Genomic DNA, 17,143 nt, shown 5'->3' on the forward strand with positions numbered 1-17,143 from the left:
GGTGACGTGAAGTCATGTGACCGTGCTGTAGTTCCTTTATAGCCCAACATTAGCCACCTTTAGCTTAGCGGTGGTGACGTGAAGTCATGTGACCGTGCTGTAGTTCCTTTATAGCCCAACATTAGCCACCGTTAGCTTAGCGGTGGTGACGTGAAGTCATGTGACCATGCTGTAGTTCCTTTATAGCCCAACATTAGCCACCTTTAGCTTAGCGGTGGTGACGTGAAGTCATGTGACCGTGCTGTAGTTCCTTTATAGCCCAACATTAGCCACCTTTAGCTTAGCGGTGGTGACGTGAAGTCATGTCACCTTGCTGTAGTTCCTTTATAGCCCAACATTAGCCGCCTTCAGCTTAGCGGTGGTGACGTGAAGTCATGTGACCGTGCTGTAGTTCCTTTATAGCCCAACATTAGCCTCCTTTAGCTTAGCGGTGGTGACGCGAAGTCATGTGACCGTGCTGTAGTTCCTTTATAGCCCAACATTAGCCACCTTTAGCTTAGCGGTGGTGATGTGAAGTCATGTGACCGTGCTGTAGTTCCTTTATAGCCCAACATTAGCCTCCTTTAGCTTAGAGGTGGTGACGCGAAGTCATGTGACCGTGCTGTGGTTCCTTTATAGCCCAACATTAGCCTCCTTTAGCTTAGTGGTGGTGACGTGAAGTCATGTGACCGTGCTGTAGTTCCTTTATAGCCCAACATTAGCCTCCTTTAGCTTAGTGGTGGTGACGTGAAGTCATGTGACCGTGCTGTGGTTCCTTTATAGCCCAACATTAGCCACCTTTAGCTTAGCGGTGGTGACGTGAAGTCATGTGACCGTGCTGTAGTTCCTTTATAGCCCAACATTAGCCTCCTTTAGCTTAGTGGTGGTGACGTGAAGTCATGTGACCGTGCTGTGGTTCCTTTATAGCCCAACATTAGCCAGCTTTAGCTTAGCGGTGGCGACGTGAAGTCATGTGACCGTGCTGTGGTTCCTTGATAGCCTATTGTTAACTTTTTACTTCAGAAATCATAAAGTGGTGCTGATATGTGGAGATTATCCTGCTGAACACAAATCCCATATGACCTTCAGTGTCCAACACACAGTGTCTCGTAATTGTTTCTGATTCTCAGTTTGCTCCTTAATCGCCCCTGCACCTATAATTCAAAGCTCTTCGAGGGTTCGGATCAGGAGAAGGCGAACTACGTCCTCACCACCAAGCAGAAGGTGGTGAAGCTGATCGGCCAGTGGGTGGCGCTGTACGGACTCCTGCTGAAAGAAGACTCCATCGCTATGGACTCTCTGGAGGTGAGATTTATTCATTTTGTGTATTGGAATATTTACGATTTGTACTGGAGCATACAGAGAGGTAATCTGTATCACCTTATGGGAAGTTTATTAAAACAAGATGGGTTTTTTAACGTTTTACCCTGAAAAATGTTACTTCTTTATGTAAATAACATGGGGATGTATTCACTGGTTTACCACCTATTAAACAAGTTAAAGTTGTAAGATAAAATACAATCTGAGTTATTAAACCAAGAGAGAAATCCCCTAATTTTCTTATAGATCTCTAAACAATCTAAGGGATTAACTCAGGAGAGAAGAAGCCTAATTTTCTCGTAGACTTCTATACAATCTGTGGTAATTAAGCAAGAGAGAAATACCCACATTTTCTTATAGATCTCTGTACAATCTGAGGTAGAAACTCAAGAGAGAAGTGGTAACATTTTTTTCGTAGACTTCTATACAATCTGAGGTAATTAATCAAGAGAGACATACCCACATTTTCTTATAGATCTCTGTACACTCTGAGGCAGAAACTCAAGAGAGAAGTAGTACAAAAAAATTCGTAGACTTCTATACAATCTGTGGTAATTAATCAAGAGAAAAGTAGGAACATCTTCTCCTAAACTTCTGTGCAATCTTACTTGGTTTGTATTGCCCCCTGCTGGACATTAGAGAGAACGCAGTGGCTTTTTTACACAATTTAAATTAAATTCTACTTCGTACTTGGGTTGAGACGTGGCGAGATCCTGAATTTTGATGTGAAATGTTATTTAAAACAGAAAAAAAAATGTATACCTTCATAACTTTGTATTTCATGATAATGTGAAAACTTGAAAACATGCTAATTGTTTTTCTTTGCAGCCATACAATTTAACCATGTAGCAATCACTTCTGTAACATTTCATTTTAAAATGTACTGTATTTTTTTTTTTTACGAGACAAATAGATAATGATGCTATTGCTTCTTAAATATTTTTGTAAACAGAGGTTGAAGAAGGAGGTGGCCGTTGACTATCGTCTGACCAGCATGCTGAAAGATCAATTTAGAGACCGGAGGAGACCAAAAGTGTAAATTATCTCTTTTATCTTTATCAAATCTGATATTTAAATGACATTATAAAGTAATGCATATTGCAGCCTGTCATCTAAAAGTGTTTTTCTCCTCTGATATCTTCACAGACTGGAGAATGGATACCAGTCTCTGAGCAGGGTGAGTTTAAATTAACATCAGAGATATGCATGAATGAGAAAACTGTGAAAATGTCACGCTAATGTAATTTCTCACTTGACTGTCACTGATTCTCTGAGTCACTATTTATAGAATCAGCAGTTTGATTGGTTCTCAAACTGTGAGGAGCCGGTGGGGAGGTTACAGCCAATCAGAGCGCAGGATAAAGGCGAGTAAAAAGTGTACATCAACAACACCTCAAACACTGTTATTTATAACTTCCTTTTTATAGTGATATTATCATCTTTAAGGGATGATCCATGTTCATGTTCTGCTTGCATCTGATTTTCTATATTTTATTCTTTTTTAATGATGAAAACGTCATTGACATAAAAGATTAAATATCATTATATTTAGTTTTTTGATAATTTAACAGACCTAGGCTTTTATAGTGTTATATCTTAGCTAATGTTGGGCTATAAAGGAACTACAGCACAGTCACATGACTTCACGTCACCACCGCTAAGCTAAAGGTGGCTAATGTTGGGCTATAAAGGAACTACAGCACGGTCACATGACTTCACGTCACCACCGCTAAGCTAAAGGTGGCTAATGTTGGGCTATAAAGGAACTACAGCACGGTCTCATGACTTCACGTCACCACCGCTAAGCTAAAGGTGGCTAATGTTGGGCTATAAAGGAACTACAGCACGGTCACATGACTTCACGTCACCACCGCTAAGCTAAAGGTGGCTAATGTTGGGCTATAAAGGAACTACAGCACGGTCACATGACTTCACGTCACCACCGCTAAGCTAAAGGTGGCTAATGTTGGGCTATAAAGGAACTACAGCACGGTCACATGACTTCACATCACCACCGCTAAGCTAAAGGCGGCTAATGTTAGGCTATAAAGGAACTACAGCACGGTCACATGACTTCACGTCACCACCGCTAAGCTAAAGGCGGCTAATGTTGGGCTATAAAGGAACTACAGCACGGTCACATGACTTCACATCACCACCGCTAAGCTAAAGGCGGCTAATGTTGGGCTATAAAGGAACTACAGCACGGTCACATGACTTCACATCTCAACTGCTAAGCTAAAGGCGGCTAATGTTGGGCGTGATGATATTTAGTCGTGTCATTTAGACACTTGTTAGTGTAAAGTAGTTCACTTGTTGACGTATGTTATGTCGTCGAACAAAAGTTAAAATCTCTTGTGTTAACCACAGACCTTATTTCAGGATAACAAACACATTCAAAAACCAAACAAACCATTGAACATCCAGACAGGGTTTAGGACTCATTCCTGCACCACTCACTATTTTCAAAATGACTATCGGCTCATGTATTTGTGGGTTAGTTTTTACACTTAATCATAATTGATGAGATCATTACATCCTGACATGTTGTCTATCTCTGCAGTTCTGTATGAGATCTACAGACCGGACTACAGACCGCTCACTCTGATGCTTCCTGTCAGCGCGTCCGTACAGGAAGTGATGTCAGCAACCGTGCAACCTGGAGGAGATCACGTCCTCGTCAAAATGAACTCATCGGGAGGTAAGGTTACGCTGTCTGGAAGCACGAGTGCACATTCTTGATATGTTTTATTATTTGTATTCATCGTTTTTTATATGTATTTATATTTTTGACTAACTGTGGTTTTTACTCATTTTATTATAATTTTTTATTCCAGCTTTTTAAACTTTTTTTATTCATGGATTGATCCTTTTCCTTGTTTTTTTTTTATTGTGTCTTGCCTTTACCATTTTTTTATTGATTTGCTGATAATTTGTTTTTTCACTGTTGAACTAGTCAGGGGTGTCAAACTCAAGGCCCGGGGGCCAAATCCGGCCCGCGACTTCATTTCATGCGGCCCCTCAAGAGATTGCAAAGAATATTATACGGTTACATGCCGATTTACAGAAGCACGTTGCCCATAAACTACATATCCCACAATGCATCTCAAATTTGACTTTTTTCTCAGAACTTGACTTTTTTTCTCAGAACAAGTTTTTTTCTCAGAATTTGACTTATTTTCTTCAAAATATAAAATTTTTCTTAGAATTTGCCTTTTTCTCATAATTAGATTTTTTAAATCATTTTGTAACATTCTCAGTGAAGAGACTTGCAATGATTTGCCCTAGACTTCTGCTTTCAGACGTAGTTAATTATGAAGTTATTACCCTATCCGATGATAATCCAATTCAGAGGCAATGATGTAATATAATACATTATTTTATATATATGATATATTTATATATTCTTAAAGTCACAACCGGCCCTTTGAGTGCAACCATAATGCTGATATGGCCCCCGAAGAAATTGAGTTTGACAACCCTGAACTAGTGTATCAATCTTGTTCTGTTCATTTCTCCTTCAGATATTTAAGACGAATCTTACATATTTTTCAAATGTGCAGAGATTTTTTAAATGTATAATTCCCGGTCGTGTAAGATTGTTAGAATAAAGCATGCAGAGCTTCAGATCATTGCCAATTTCTGCCCTGAAATGAGTTTTTTGTATATGTTTTACACAGAGAGAGCTCAGTTAAAGCTGGATGCGTCTGCAGTTTTCACGGCGATGGGACTCAACGAGCGGCTGTTCGTCTGCAGCAGCAGCCAGGTGGATCAGCTGGTGAGAGAGATGAGAAAGATATTGTGCAGATACATAAGCTTTCAATTAGCCAAACATATTCGAGTGCTACATAAATTAAAAACAATTATTTGTATTGGTCATGGAGCAGCAGAGATGGCAAAAGTACACACATCCTTTACTCAAGTAGAAGTACAGATACTCGTGTTTAAAAATACTCTGGTGAAAGTAGAAGTACTGACTAAACTTCTTTACTCAAGTCAAAGTAAAGTGGCTTTGAAATGTACTTCAGTAAAAAGTACCCATAGCTAGCAGCTGTTTTAAAGAGTACCTGACCTCCCTTTATATTAATAGAACAATAATGTCATTGTTAGCTAATGAATGTTTCCATGCTGAACAACGGCAACAAGACAACGTTTCCATTGGTCCCTCTTCTTTAGAGAAGACCAGGAAGTGATGGATACACGGATCGTGTTCAAATCAATAGGCACGCAATGACTCTAAAGAATAATGATCACGCCACAAACACACATTCAGACTAAAGGAACCAGCTGTTTGGGAAATGAGAGAAGTAGAAAGTACAGGTATTTGAGTTCAACATGTAAGAAGTAGAAAGTACAGGTATTTGAGTTCAACATGTAAGAAGTAGAAAGTACAGGTATTTGAGTTCAACATGTAAGAAGTAGAAAGTACAGGTATTTGAGTTCAACATGAGAGAAGTAGAAAGTACAGGTATTTGAGTTCAACATGAGAGAAGTAGAAAGTACAGGTATTTGAGTTCAACATGTAAGAAGTAGAAAGTACAGGTATTTGAGTTCAACATGTGAGAAGTAGAAAGTACAGGTATTTGGGTTCAACATGAAAGAAGTAGAAAGTACAGGTATTTGTGTTCAACATGTAAGAAGTAAAAAGTCGTCAGAAAAATAAGTAGTGTAGTAAAGTACTGATACCAGAACAATGTACTTAAGTAAAGTAACAAAGTATTTGTACTCCACTACTTCCCACCTCTGTGGAGCAGTGGAAACAGGTGTTTTTTTGTCTGCGATGGAAGAAGCAGACTTTCTTCTGTGAACCAAACTACATGTAGTTCACTACTCCCTTACGGCTGGTTTGATTCAGTTTCCTGCCCTTAAAGCCATCAAAGGAACGCTCACATCTCTTTTGACATCCGCTCTGCAGTCTCTGTAGAAGCTTTTAAAAAAACTACTGAAGACCTATCTTTTTACATTGGCCTTTGTTTTTCTACTTGAGATGTGTGTGATGTGTTCTGTTCTTATGTTTGTTCCTTTCAGGACTCCACGTGGTCTGTGTTTAGTTTTTATGTTAACCTTACATTTCTGCCTCCATGTTGTTATCATGTTTCTGTGGTCTTAATTTCAACTTTTGTTCTTTCTTGTGAAGCACTTTGTGAATTCTATTTCTGTGAAAGCTGCTATACTAACTAAACGTATAATTATTATTATTTTATTTCTCCCAGACGCCGCTGAAGGAGCAGCAGGGGCCCGAGCAAGGCACTCTGGACGTCCTGGAGCAGATGGGATCTAAAGATATCGCCTCTGAACTCACCAACTACGACTGGGAGCTGTTCACCGCCATGCACGAGGTAACAGCAGCAGATGTACAATTTGACATCTGACGCACAGGAAACTGCTTGTTTACACTTCAAATGAAGGCTCAGCCGACAGCCAGATATTTCCTCGTTTCTCCAAAGGACTGCATGTCTCCTTGATGAGTCACACTGTCTGGCTCTGGGCCATCAGATCATCTGGTGCGACACTCAGGGCCGGCCCTAGGCACCGGCGAACTAGCCGATCGCCTAGGGCGCCAGATCTGGAGGGGCGCTGCGCTGGGAGAAAGAAAATAATAATACAAAAATAATTTAATTCATTTTAAATTTGTATTCTGCCTAATTTTCTGCCCTTGATGTAATACATTTACATTAATAATTGAATAAAGTAAACACCATTTGCACTTGCCCTGTATGATGGGTGAGAGAGAGCCTCCGAGCGAGCAAGAGAGAGAGAGGGCGAGCATGCATCGGTACCGCGGATTGTTGTTGGATTGAGGCATATAACTACAGCTCAGTGAGGTAAAGGACTCTCTCAGTGTTCAGATAGTTCACTTAAGTCTAAGTTATCTCAGTGGGTCTCACACGGTTTGGTCACCATTCATGTAAACACATATTTCCAAGGCACACCTTTATAGTTATTGGGATAAATAACAACAGGTTTGAAATCATTCCAATGTATACTATAGGACAGTAAACCAAACATATCGTTTAAAACTGGAGATATTAAAAAAAAAAGCATAAATAAATGTTAACTAGGTAACATAAGATATGAATGAACAACAACAACTAAAATACATTACATGTATTTGTTATTGGCTATGGGTTATTGGTTATGTTCACATACTTATTTGATTATTAAAATGTAAACCGATCTTTTTCATATGGGTGTTTAGAGTTGTACCCCCTAGATCTAGTCTCTAGTCATTCTGCCCAAAGTGCTACAGATTGAAGCATTTTACTTTCAAATGTTAAAACAAATCTTTCCGGGGGGGCAAACCCCCGGACCCCCCTAGAGGATGTGATGTCCACCCCCCAATTAAAACATGTTCATACAATAATGAATACATTTGAAACCTTCTTTATGTATATAACCAACATGTCAATACATTTCAGTTGTTGTGGTGTATTGGGCTTTTGTAGAGATTTGTCATTTATTCTTTATATATTCTATTGTGTATTGCTTGGAGGGGCGCCGGGGGGGGCACCAAATCATAATCTCGCCTAGGGCACCAAAATGTCTAGGGCCGGCCCTGGCGACACTTCCTGCATGCTTCACATGTTTCATAATCACAAAGTCATCTTTAGTGTGGTGCTGGGATGACGTGTTCTCGTTGGTTAGCATCTCCCTGGTTCCTTCCACAAAAAGCTAATGGGATTCCTCATTTGGATTTTGGGTTATATCAGAAAATATTACACAACGTTTATGATACTTACACGTTTTGTTCATTAGAGTTCTCCACATATTAACACCACTTTATGATTTCTGAAGTAAAAAGCTAACGTTAGATATAAAGGAACTACAGCACGGTCACATGACTTCACGTCACCACCGCTAAGCTAAAGGTGGCTAATGTTGGGCTATAAAGGAACTACAGCACGGTCACATGACTTCACGTCACCACCGCTAAGCTAAAGGTGGCTAATGTTTGGCGTGATGACGTTTAGTCATTTCATTTAGACACTTGTTAGCAACCACCGTTTTTAAATTCACCATTGGGGTATTTACTGAGGTATTTCATGTCGTAGAACAAAACCTTAAAATCCCTTCAGCTTACCTTACCTTTAAGACCTTATATCTCAAGACCTCCAGACCACAGGAAGTGCTAAATGCTAACTAATTTCCGGGTTTAAAGATGCATTCCTGCACGACTATATTGTAACCTCTTTGATTTATTTTTCACCTGACTGTAACTCCCTGTTTCTGCAGGTGGAGCTTGTCTACTACATATTCGGCCGCCATAAATTCCACGGCGCCATCACGGCTAACCTGGAGCGTTTTGTGCGGCGCTTCAACGAGGTTCAGTACTGGGTGGTGACGGAGCTGTGCCTCTGTGAGGACCTGATGAAGAGAGCCATGCTGCTCAAGAAGTTCATAAAGATCGCTGCAGTGTAAGTTAGACGTAGTTACAAAAACACGTCAGCAATGATTGGAGTTTCATAGTAAAAACTGACAAAGAAGGATGTCTGTAAAATTATTTTTGGTAGCTGATGTTAGATAGTAGCTTCCCTAGCAAGCGAACTGTATGTATAAGACATATAAAATAAACCTTTATGAAAATTGGTTTTCATGTAATAATCGAGCAAGGACATCGACTCTGTTATTAAAGCCTTACGGTTGCCATTTTTGCCATCGCCCCATCTTTGTTGTTGCATCCAGATGCGACACGAGGGGAAAGCAGATAAACTGAGACTTTTTATGAGACTGTACGGTTACAATGAACTATAATGAAGTTGAAACACAAACCATGAAGAGTTTAAGACAACAGTGGCGAACCGTGTCTATCACAACTGGACCTTCTGTAGACACACACCAGTGACCCAGAACAAGATCTGATTGGTTGCTTTCTTTTCTAACACAAAACCACTGAAATGCGTAGTGCATGGTCCGAGAAGGACAAACAAATCAACGTGACACTGTAATATTACAGATCAACAACACTGATACCATTCTCATTTATTCATTTTATTACATTTTATTTATATAATTAAATCGATTTTCTTTGTTTTATCTGAGGGTTCCAGGGTATTCTCTGAATACCTTGAAGGCCCTGATGGTTCGCCACTGCAAAGACACAAGTAACACTGTTGCCCCTTTCACACCAATGCGTGTTCAGCTCCGGCTCGGAGATGGAGCCTGGAAAGTACCGTTTTTTCCTGTTGACACCGCTGAGGCGCCGCCTCTTAGCTCCGGAATCCGGTTCACTTCTAGAGGCAAGAGCTTCGGAGCTAAGAGGCAAAAGTTGAGCAATGTTCAACTTTTGACGCCTCGGCAGAAGCGTCAGCCAATCGAATCATATGCCAGTACAAGCTCTAGCCAATCAAACCGCTGCTTGTGTGTCCGGGGCGGGAGATTCATGTGATTGGTTGTTGGTCGAGTTTCAGACACGCCCGCCGGCAAGCGTCAGCGCACGCCGCTGTGTGGACGGGCCGTTACGTCGAGGCGGGGGCAGGGGCAGATTCGTCGTTGAAGTAGATGCTGAAGACCACAAAGAAGTCTTGCATTTCGCATGTGATGTTTGTAAAGTTCCAAGTAAAGTCGTCCCTTGTAAAGTCGTCCGATGCCTTCCATGTCGTTTCGTAAGAGGATAACCAAAGCGAACAGCGCTTCAATACAATCGGCCATTGTTGTTGTTGTCGATGTGAGGGATTTCCGCGCGGTTTGGATTTTATGAAGCAGGCACGTAAACTGTGACGTCATGACGCAGCAGCGGCAGCTCTGGGCGGTGTGAACAGAGCGGGAGCAAAAAAGGGAAACCGGAGCTGAACCAGAAAAGCTCCCGCTCGGAGCTAGACAGGGAAAAGCGCTGGTGTGAAAGCCGCATGTGACACACCTGTCAACCACAGGTAGCATTACCCTAAAACATGCGTTGCTTTATCGTCTATTTTACTCTAAATGGGACCATCATTTAATAAATGAACATCATACAGATTTGAAGAAGACTTTAAACTACAGATTGAGACCATTAACGTATAACGTTTACTGAGGTAACAAATCAAGAGAGAAGTAGTAACATTTTCTCATAGACTTCTCATCACACTCTGCTGGACATTAGCGAGAATGCAGGTTTGAGGTGCGTCTGCATCAGCTCCACTTGTCAGAACGGGATGCTGCTTCTTTGTCCAGAAACATGCAAAATGATTGACATTAGCATTAGCATGCTAACGTTAGCATTTAGCTCTCAGATTCCCCTAGCGCTGAGTAAACTCATATAACAGTTTGCACATATTATCTTTAAAATCTGCAGAGAGCAGCCCTTGTCATCTGAATCAAACTGTTCATGTAAAAAATAATGTGTGTGTCTCTATGTCTCAGATTAAAGGAGCAGAAGAACCTGAATTCATTCTTCGCTGTGATGTTCGGTTTGAGCAACAGTGCAGTACACCGGCTTTACAAAACCTGGGAGGTGAGGAACCACTGACTGTGTAGAGCAGGGGTGTCAAACTCAAGGTCCGGGGGCCAAATCCGGCCCGCGGGTTCATTTTATGTGGCCTGCAAGAGCTTGCAAAGAATATAATATACAATACAAATCAAGACTCAAGGCTTTTATTGTCATGTGTACATAGCAACAGTGTAGTTATGATAATGAACATCTTAGGTAACAGGCTCCTCCAACAGTGCAACACAATAACACAGATAATAGTGCAAGTGAATTAAATTAAATAGAATATAATAGAAATAGGGCAGAATAGTCGATATACAAGTATTTTGAATATTGACATATATATAAGTTGCAAACAGATGTCATGGATGTTCTTTCAAAAGTTTTGATGTAATTGTTGAATATTTGCTTTGAATGGTTTGCCTTCTACTTTCAGGCGTAGTTATTTACCAGAACTGATAATAATCCAATGCAGAGCCAATAATAAATAAAGTTCAGGGTAACCAACTGTTAAAAACATACTACAATTTTTTCAATAAATGTATGTTTTCAAAGTGTAGATAATCGTTTTTAATAATCGTGATATAAATTATTGACCCAAATAATCGAGATTATGATATACAGTACAATTCAAGATTCAAGGCTTTTATTGTCATGTGTACGTAGCTACAGTGTCGTTATGATAATGAAAATAATAACATATAAACACAATAAAACAGATAATAGTGCAAGTGAATAAAATAAAATAGAATATATTAGAAATAGTGCAGAATAGTCTATATACAAGTATTTGGAATATATAAGTTGCAAACAGATGTTCTTTCAAAAGTTTTGATGTAATTGTTGAATATTTGCTTTGAATTATTTCCCTTAGACTTCGACTTTCAGGCGTAGTTATTTATGAAGTTATTACCAGATAATAATCCAATGCAGAGCCAATAATATAATACATTATTGAATATATTATATATTTGTATATAGTCTTAAAGTTACAACCGGCCCTTTGAGTGCAACCATAATGCTGATGTGGCCCGCGATGAAATTGAGTTCGACCCCCCTGGTAGAGTGATGATGATTATATATAATGTATATATATCATCATTAACTAACATCTGTTCACGTCTAATCCAGAGAATACCCAGCAAGATAAAAAGGATTTACTGCGCCTACGAGAGGTTGATGGTAAGTCACATCTTTATAAACGTTCTAAAATGATTGGTTAAGTAGATTATCGTAATGTGACATATCTGTGTTTCTTCTCCCGTCAGGATCCCTCTCGTAACCACCGAGCCTACAGGCTGGCTGTGGCCAAACTCAGTCCTCCGTACATCCCCTTCATGCCGCTGCTGCTCAAAGGTGACACAACATGCTTCCAACATGTTCAATACAATAAAACCTCTTTTCACTTACAGAAACAATACTATCCCTGCACATGTAAAAGAGTACTGTCGTGGCGTCCTTCCTTGTTTTTCTATCAAGCCACTAGACGCCTTAAACAGACATCTTTATATTACTTACAGTTGAAGTGTTGCTTGGCCTCCGATGGTTTAGAGCAGGGCTGTCAAACTCAAATACACAGTGGGCCAAAATTAAAAAATGGGTACTAGTCGAGGGCCGGACTGGTTCAATGTTTATTTCAAAACGTGGTGAAATGAACTTATTGCACATATTAAACCTGGAACTAACAAAGCTTAAATTATTACCTATAAAAACAACATTAAACAATCAGGTGCATTCATTTCTTATGGCTCAATCTCTGTGGTGCTAGTTCAAGCAGATACTTGGCGTCTCATCAGGGTGCAAGGTCATCAATGTTTGGGCTCAGGCTCTGAGTGGAGGAGACCCTCAGGATGGAGGGAAGGTGCAATATACCGGCGGGCCAGATCTAATAGCAATTAGAAATTATCCTAAGGGCCGAAATTAAATCCACCACGGGCCTGATTTGGCCCCCGGGCCTCGAGTTTGACACATGTGGTTTAGATGATATTATGCAATGTGTTTGCTCAAAATCAAATAACAAACTTGTACACATGCAACAAAGAAAAAAGCCTTTACTATAGTCAAAACAAATAGGCAAAACTCAAATAAAATAACGCTTAAAAACTGGCGTCTTTCTGGCAGGTTGCCCACCTGTCACTTCAGAGGAGGCGTCGTGGGAATTGTAGTCTTTTATTCTCTGGTTGACTACAGGCGTCACGATTAGGTGGCCTTTCTGATAAAAACAAAACACTGGCTCTAACAAGTACAGTCTGCAGTGTGTCGGTTCATTTCCAGATGCATGAACCGCCTTATAATATATAAAGCAATGGGATTATCTGCAACAATCCAATATAATGCATTATATACACATGACCAGCAGAGACATTGCTTTATCTGCTGCAAAATCTTTACCGTTGGCCGTCAGTTTTAAAAAAACAGCATTGAAATGAATTCAGCATTAGAAGTGAAAATAAATGAATGTTTTCTGTTCCTCGCACAGACATGACGTTCATCAATGAGGGAAATCCGAACTACGTCGACAAACTGGTCAACTTTGAGAAAGTGGTAAGACTGGAGCATTCTGTGGAACGGGGTTCGTTTGAATGAATTATACATCTCACAAATGTTGGCTTGATATTCATCACCTTAAAATGTTTTCCTCCCATTGTCACAGCGCATGATCGCCAAGACAGTGAAAATTGTCCGAGGATGCAGAAGCCAGCCGTACGGTAAGATATAGACAGACAGTTTCAGAAACCTTTAAAAACATGGGCATTTCATACTCAAGCACTCACACACTGCTTATTTTGAAGTGCACAAAATAATGTGTAAGTGTCCAAGTTTTTTAGACAAAACTTGGACCCAAAATATTTTACATTAATTTATCTTACATTTCCAACTTGTAACACAACAACAACACTAACAATTATGTGATAGAAATACAGAAAACGGCATGTTAAAGTAAAGTGGTGTTTGGCTAAAGGATGCATGCAGGACATTTAGGGAATTATAATCTTTATTTCTCCTCTGCAGTACCGTCTTCTCCACAGAGGGGCCTCGCAGACCGGATGTTTCTGGAAGGGCCTTCCAATCGCATTTCAACATGTAAGAAGCTACATCCACCAACATGATATACACCTGAACATCAGCAGGAGAGGACTCTTTAAAGTAGAGACACTACATACTGATATACACCTGAACATCAGCAGGAGATGACTCTTTAAAGTAGAGACACTACATACTGATATACACCTGAACATCAGCAGGAGAGGACTCTTTAAAGTAGAGACACTACATACTGATATACACCTGAACATCAGCAGGAGAGGACTCTTTAAAGTAGAGACACTACATACTGATATACACCTGAACATCAGCAGGAGAGGACTCTTTAAATTAGAGACACTACATACTGATATACACCTGAACATCAGCAGGAGAGGACTCTTTAAAGTAGAGACACTACATACTGATATACACCTGAACATTAGCAGGAGAGGACTCTTTAAAGTAGAGATACTACATACTGATATACACCTGAACATCAGCAGGAGAGGACTCTTTAAAGTAGAGACACTACATACTGATATACACCTGAACATCAGCAGGAGAGGACTCTTTAAAGTAGAGACACTACATACTGATATACACCTGAACATCAGCAGGAGAGGACTCTTTAAAGTAGAGACACTACATACTGATATACACCTGAACATCAGCAGGAGAGGACTCTTTAAAGTAGAGACACTACATACTGATATACCCTTTAAAGCTCTCTAAAGTCTAAAATGATTTCCCGTCCTCCTCCAGGCTCAGAATACTCCCTTCCTCTTCGGAGCCCCAGCAACATCCGGCACTACATCCAGAACCTGAAGGTGGTCGACAACCAGCGCAAACTAACGCAGCTATCCAGAACCATCGAGTGTTAGAGCGTCCGCGTGGAAAAGACTGATACAAACTGAAGCCGAAATCTGAACAAAAACTCAAACTGAAAGACTTCCGAGATGCTGTGGATTCACTTTAACTGAAGGACGTTTAGGGAAAAGCTCTCTGCGCAGTATCAGGAGTGAACATGTCTACATTAATAACCTCTAACGATGAACCAGAGATGAAATGATGTCTGAGGAACGTTTTTGTATCCAAGAAGCCTTACAGCCGTGCATGTGCCACCGTGGGAACTGACAAAAGCAGTGAAGCACACGTTTGGTGTAAGAAATCTTTCCTCTAACATGTTGTATCCTGCTGTCTGTGGAAGAACAAACCCTGCAGATCGACACCACATGTGATCACTTTAAGTCAGGTTTCTGTGCACAAACGCTTCCACATTAATATATTGTTATATCACTTCCTGCCAACACCGACTGACATGCATCTAATTTCATACCATGTTGTTTTTTCTAAATAAATTATTTTCTCAGTTACTTGTGTCAATGAAAGCGTCACAAAGAGGAGTTTGTAAAAAGGGAAATATTTTATTAAAAGTACAAACAATTACAGGTAAAAATGTTCCCCCCAATATGGGGAGAGAGAAATTCACAACAAATCAGATATCCTGTCAATTTAGAAACACTCCCCTCGTCATAAATATACTTCTTTTTGGAAGTCATGGAGAGTGGAAATTGTTTTTTTTTTTAAAGAAATAAAACCCAGTGCCCTTTCCTGATGTAACCACGGAGGAAGTAGTCAAAAGATCCCATTTAAATAATGTCGACATGAGTTTTAAATCAGATAGCCTATGGAGACAAACTGCGGATAATAAAAGTGTGTGATGAGGCAAACGTGTGAAATATGCTTATTATAGTATGGCTGATCCGTGTCAACAACCCCGAGTTCAACTCAGAGATGTTGTTTAAAAAAAACAAACAAAAAAACAGCGATGAAGTGGTGAGCACACAACCTTAAACCGTGATAAAGCAAGTGAATACAAAACAGGATGTCGCGTGCTCGTCACATACTGTGAAATAAAACACACAAAAAGTCCTGGTTTATGACAACAAATGAAAGCACTGTAATATTAAAACAACAAAGAGTGAATATAAATATTGCACTTCCAAACATTTTCCAGTTCCCAGAGCTCAGCTGTTCCCCCGGAGGTAAACACTTCCTGGTTCTCTGGACGGGTTTCACCTCTTAGCGCTTCGCTGTTTAATGTCTTGGTAATTCTGGTTAAAAAGTCGTTGCTATTAGCTTGCATAGCGTCGCCAGCTTTATCAACCTTTACTAGCTAAAGGAACTGTTTCTAAAGCTTTTGAATTAGTTGTTATTAAGGTATTTGTCAGGTTAGAAACAACCCATTTTGATTAGTTGATCCAAATAATGTATGAGGATTCATCGCGATGTTTGGAGCTGTCATGAGCTATTAAGCTAACAAGCTAACCCTTAAAGAAAACACGTCAACCATGTTTTTACGCAAATTATGAGCGCCACTAATTTTACCCTAGCTAGAATGATAGCCAACATTTCAGAGCCACTGACAGAAGATATTTAAGCTGTAAAACCATCTGATCCCCGCAGTACGGCTGTGAATTATCCAATCGTTTCCAAAGCTGCTCGTGCTAAACCGGAAGAACCAAGACATATTGAACCAGAATCGAGCTGCACTAGGTGAATTCTTACAGATGTTTCTTTGGACTTACAATGAGGTTTGTAAATGTTTGAACTGTGTTGCAGAAAAGACTAATCGTCCTGAGCTTCCACTGCATGATGACGGACATTAATGCAGAACCATTTAACATCAGACACAGAGGTGAAGGGATGGACAGGCTGAGCAGTGGGAAGAGTTTTAACAACACATTGTGTAAGAACAACAGCACGAAGTTCAATACATTTACTTCATTTTGTTATAATCTACTGCACTTTAAAAAGGACTGTGGTGGAGGAAGTACTCAGATCCTTTACTTAAGTAAAAGTAGACATACTATGGTTTTAAAATACTGTTTCAATTAGAGACACTACATACTGATATACACCTGAACATCAGCAGGAGAGGACTCTTTAAAGTAGAGACACTACATACTGATATACACCTGAACATCAGCAGGAGAGGACTCTTTAAAGTAGAGACACTACATACTGATATACACCTGAACATCAGGAGGAGAGGACTCTTTAAAGTAGAGACACTACATACTGATATACACCTGAACATCAGCAGGAGAGGACTCTTTAAAGTAGAGACACTACATACTGATATACACCTGAACATCAGCAGGAGAGGACTCTTTAAAGTAGAGACACTACATACTGATATACACCTGAACATCAGCAGGAGAGGACTCTTTAAAGTAGAGACACTACATACTGATATACACCTGAACATCAGCAGGAGAGGACTCTTTAAAGTAGAGACACTACATACTGATATACACCTGAACATCAGCAGGAGAGGACTCTTTAAAGTAGAGACACTACATACTGATATACACCTGAACATCAGCAGGAGAGGACTCTTTAAAGTAG

General features: G+C 40.0%; 1 protein-coding gene across 3 annotated transcripts in view; it reads left to right on the forward strand.

The window, feature by feature from the left end:
* Nucleotides 1–15,105, forward strand: part of rapgef3 (Rap guanine nucleotide exchange factor (GEF) 3) — a 55,747-nt gene extending 40,642 nt beyond the window's left edge. For all 3 annotated transcript variants that reach the window (XM_034086404.2, XM_034086403.2, XM_034086405.2), the window contains 15 exons: nucleotides 1,134–1,284; nucleotides 2,252–2,334; nucleotides 2,446–2,476; nucleotides 2,588–2,663; nucleotides 3,863–4,000; nucleotides 4,980–5,077; nucleotides 6,513–6,638; nucleotides 8,533–8,714; nucleotides 10,639–10,729; nucleotides 11,837–11,887; nucleotides 11,974–12,061; nucleotides 13,185–13,249; nucleotides 13,359–13,413; nucleotides 13,718–13,789; nucleotides 14,495–15,105. In XM_034086404.2, coding sequence (XP_033942295.1) covers nucleotides 1,134–1,284; nucleotides 2,252–2,334; nucleotides 2,446–2,476; nucleotides 2,588–2,663; nucleotides 3,863–4,000; nucleotides 4,980–5,077; nucleotides 6,513–6,638; nucleotides 8,533–8,714; nucleotides 10,639–10,729; nucleotides 11,837–11,887; nucleotides 11,974–12,061; nucleotides 13,185–13,249; nucleotides 13,359–13,413; nucleotides 13,718–13,789; nucleotides 14,495–14,613 — 1,426 coding nt within the window. In that variant the 3' untranslated portion in view covers nucleotides 14,614–15,105. The remainder of the gene's footprint in view (nucleotides 1–1,133; nucleotides 1,285–2,251; nucleotides 2,335–2,445; nucleotides 2,477–2,587; nucleotides 2,664–3,862; nucleotides 4,001–4,979; nucleotides 5,078–6,512; nucleotides 6,639–8,532; nucleotides 8,715–10,638; nucleotides 10,730–11,836; nucleotides 11,888–11,973; nucleotides 12,062–13,184; nucleotides 13,250–13,358; nucleotides 13,414–13,717; nucleotides 13,790–14,494) is intronic.
* Nucleotides 15,106–17,143: the final 2,038 nt, after the last annotated feature.

The sequence above is a fragment of the Pseudochaenichthys georgianus genome, chromosome 7, assembly GCF_902827115.2.
Source record: "Pseudochaenichthys georgianus chromosome 7, fPseGeo1.2, whole genome shotgun sequence".
Taxonomy (NCBI): domain Eukaryota; kingdom Metazoa; phylum Chordata; class Actinopteri; order Perciformes; family Channichthyidae; genus Pseudochaenichthys; species Pseudochaenichthys georgianus.